The sequence below is a fragment of the Phalaenopsis equestris genome, unplaced genomic scaffold (assembly GCF_001263595.1).
Source record: "Phalaenopsis equestris unplaced genomic scaffold, ASM126359v1 Scaffold000349, whole genome shotgun sequence".
NCBI lineage: Eukaryota > Viridiplantae > Streptophyta > Magnoliopsida > Asparagales > Orchidaceae > Phalaenopsis > Phalaenopsis equestris.
The window spans coordinates 125,897-128,807 of record NW_018164791.1 but is presented as its reverse complement, the minus strand read 5'-3'; the positions used below and the strand labels follow the sequence as shown (position 1 = coordinate 128,807).

At 36.6% G+C, this 2,911-nt stretch overlaps 1 protein-coding gene across 1 annotated transcript in view; it reads right to left on the bottom strand.

Moving 5' to 3' along the window:
- The window catches only part of LOC110026098 (vicilin-like seed storage protein At2g18540), a 13,373-nt gene extending 10,939 nt beyond the window's left edge, over positions 1-2,434 (bottom strand). The window contains exons 1-2 of the mRNA XM_020726890.1: positions 1,725-2,434; positions 1,208-1,253 (exon numbers count right to left, since the gene is read on the bottom strand). Of these exons, the coding sequence (XP_020582549.1) occupies positions 1,208-1,253; positions 1,725-2,314 (636 nt within the window). The 5' untranslated portion in view covers positions 2,315-2,434. The remainder of the gene's footprint in view (positions 1-1,207; positions 1,254-1,724) is intronic.
- Positions 2,435-2,911: the final 477 nt, after the last annotated feature.

Sequence of the window (2,911 nt, the reverse complement as noted above, 5' to 3'; positions counted from 1 at the left end):
TATATATATATTTATATATACCTACTGCACTTATATACTATCAGGTATTGTTAAAAAATTGTTAAACTCTATATGTATAGACACACCTGATGTGATAGCCTATAAATATTTATATAAAAGTACATGTATTTGAGTCGCTCTTATTCATGATCATAAGCACGTGATGATCCATTTACAAATTTTGTCATGCATATAGCAAATTGCCCATATTTATTGTTCATATTGTATGCCTCATTTTTTTTGTCGTTCATGTTCTAATGAATAATTGTTATTATTATGTTTGATTTGTTAAACTCATCCGTTGATATTTTTAAATAAAAAGTTTCACCTAACCACTTATCCAACCATCACAATCAACTAGACTTTTCATTTATAGATTTACTCTTGGTATTTTTAATTTCTCATTAGTGATTGTATTTTTCTTTCAGGGTCTAAGTAATTCTTTCCTTATTTTCATTTTAGTTTCTTTCAATTATCTCATTTTCTTTCGGTTGTATCAGTTAACTCTTATTTATAAAATAACATTTAGCTTTTCTTCAATTCTTTTTGTTATTACTTGAATCCACTTTTTCTTTAGAGAATACAAAACATATTCAATTATTTCTATTGTGCCATGAATTGTCGGGATGTACCACATTCTAGACCCGATGTACCGCATTCTAGACCTGATGTACCGCCTTCCAGACCTGATTTGTGACACTTATACTTCAATAGTTGGGGAAACAATAAGAAACCTCTAACTAGACACATCAAAGTCATATAACATCTTTAAAATCATGACAAGCTAATATGAAAAAAAAAATCAAGTTAAGTTGACGAGATCAAAATTATAATGTTTGAGCCACGCACTGGTCATTGATTTTGGTTACAATTTGAGCTCAACCACTCCAATTCAACTTGATATCACCCTCAGCCTATCAAAACTTTCAGACAGCTGATCCACAATTTTAAATAAAAAGGGAACAAATAATTTTCGTGACAGCATGGGTCAATCGAAATAATTCATGAGAATTTTGTCACTTGTCCACTAAGTGTTGAGTCCGAACACTAAGCAAAAATTGAAGAGTTTTCGAACACTGGGCAAAAATTGAAGAGTTTTTGTAGCTCCAAACAGGCATCACAGCAAGAACAAAAAAAAAATCATATAGAAAACATATATACTACTGCGTGGAAGAATCAACTGTCGCAGTGTAATAGTTAGAGGTACCTGTTTAACTTCAGCTAACCACGCAGTGAACTCCGGCCGTTTGTTCCTACAAAACAATACGAGAAAAGAAGAGACTCAGTTTCTTCCTGTAAAACATCAGCTAATCATTATGATCTTTTTGGTCAAGAGAAAGAAGAATCAGTTTCCCAATTCAATATCAAGCTCAAAGGGTTGAGCATCAACTCAAAATCACCAGCTAACAAAATTCAATTTATCAATCTAAATGAATTTAACCAGAATCCACAAAAAAAATAAAATAAATAGAGATAAAAAAAACAGTGTACAAGAGATGCCCTAGAACTGCGGGAATCAAATTTGCGATTTCTATCAATTCAGAACAGTCCCTAGGTAAAATAAATAAGAATATTGGATCAACCATTCGAGAGTAATTTTACAAAAAGAATTAAAGTACTTTGATCCCAATCTACTGATTGGCAACAGGAGGTGTTGTACAATCGGAGTTCAAGCTCCAAAAATGTCGAAAATTCGCAAGGGTTACCGAAGCAGAATGCGTTACCACATGTCGGTCTCTTTGATAACACCGTACTTCCCCCATGAGTTCGTGACGGCCCCCTTTGTCACTCCATCCTTATCTTTCTTCTTCTTCTCCTTCTCCTTTTTTCTGTCCTTCCTCCTCCTCCTCCTCTCCTCCTTTTCCCTCTTCCTCCTCCTCTCCCTTTCCTTCTCCTTCCTCCTGCGTCTTTCCTTCTCATGCTCCCTCTCCTTCCTTCTCCGCTCCTTCCGCTTCCTCCTCCTCCTCAACTCCTCCTCGCTCTCAGACTCCGACTCTGAATCCGACTCGGAATCCCCCTCCGAGCCCGTTTCCGACTCGGAATACGAATCGGAATAGGAGCTTTCATCCTCAGACTCACTGTATGCATCCCTCTTACGGGATCCTCTGCTCATCCCCCCCTTCTTTTTCCTCTTCTTTTCTCGTGCTTTCTCGCTATCGGAATCACCGGAGCTATCGCCGCTGCTCTCCTCTTTCCTCTTCTTCGCCTTCTTCTGGCGCTCTCTTCTCGCCGGCTCCTCATCTCCTCGCTCCTCCACATCCCCTCTCACTCCTATTTCTTCATCTCGAGCAGGTCCGTTCCGATCCTTCCCCATTTCGCCGTCCAGGCCACCCAGAAACCGGCGACTCACTCTCTCTCTATCTGCACCTAAGATTGAAAATATTTAATCTGGACCGTCCAATAGGGGGTTGATTAGCTATAAAAGACGGCGTGCTGGCTTTCATGGAAGCGCAAGATTCCCCAAGGGGCTGGGCTCACATGACCCTCCTATAAACAGTATCTTGGGCCTTCCCATTAAAATTAATTCTGGATTTACGAATTCTGTTTTTTTTTTTTTTTTTTTTTTTTTTTAATAACAAATAACATTTAAAATTGTTAATATTATACTTCTCTCAGTTGCTTGTGTCCAGAAATTAGTATTAAACTCATATTTTATATTCAAAATGTATATTGTATGTAGATAATAGCAGGAATAAATATAAAAATATAAATTTTATTATTAATTGGCCAGTGATACAAGCGCAAGAAAAATAAAAAATATATTTAATTAAAACTAAAATGGCAGTAGGAATTAACTACACAGACCCGAGAAGAAAAAATACATCAGTTAGAGCGAATATTGAGCAAATAAAAAACTATCAAGTATGGGAACGATCACATTATTAGCTGAATAGAACATGTTATATAAAAT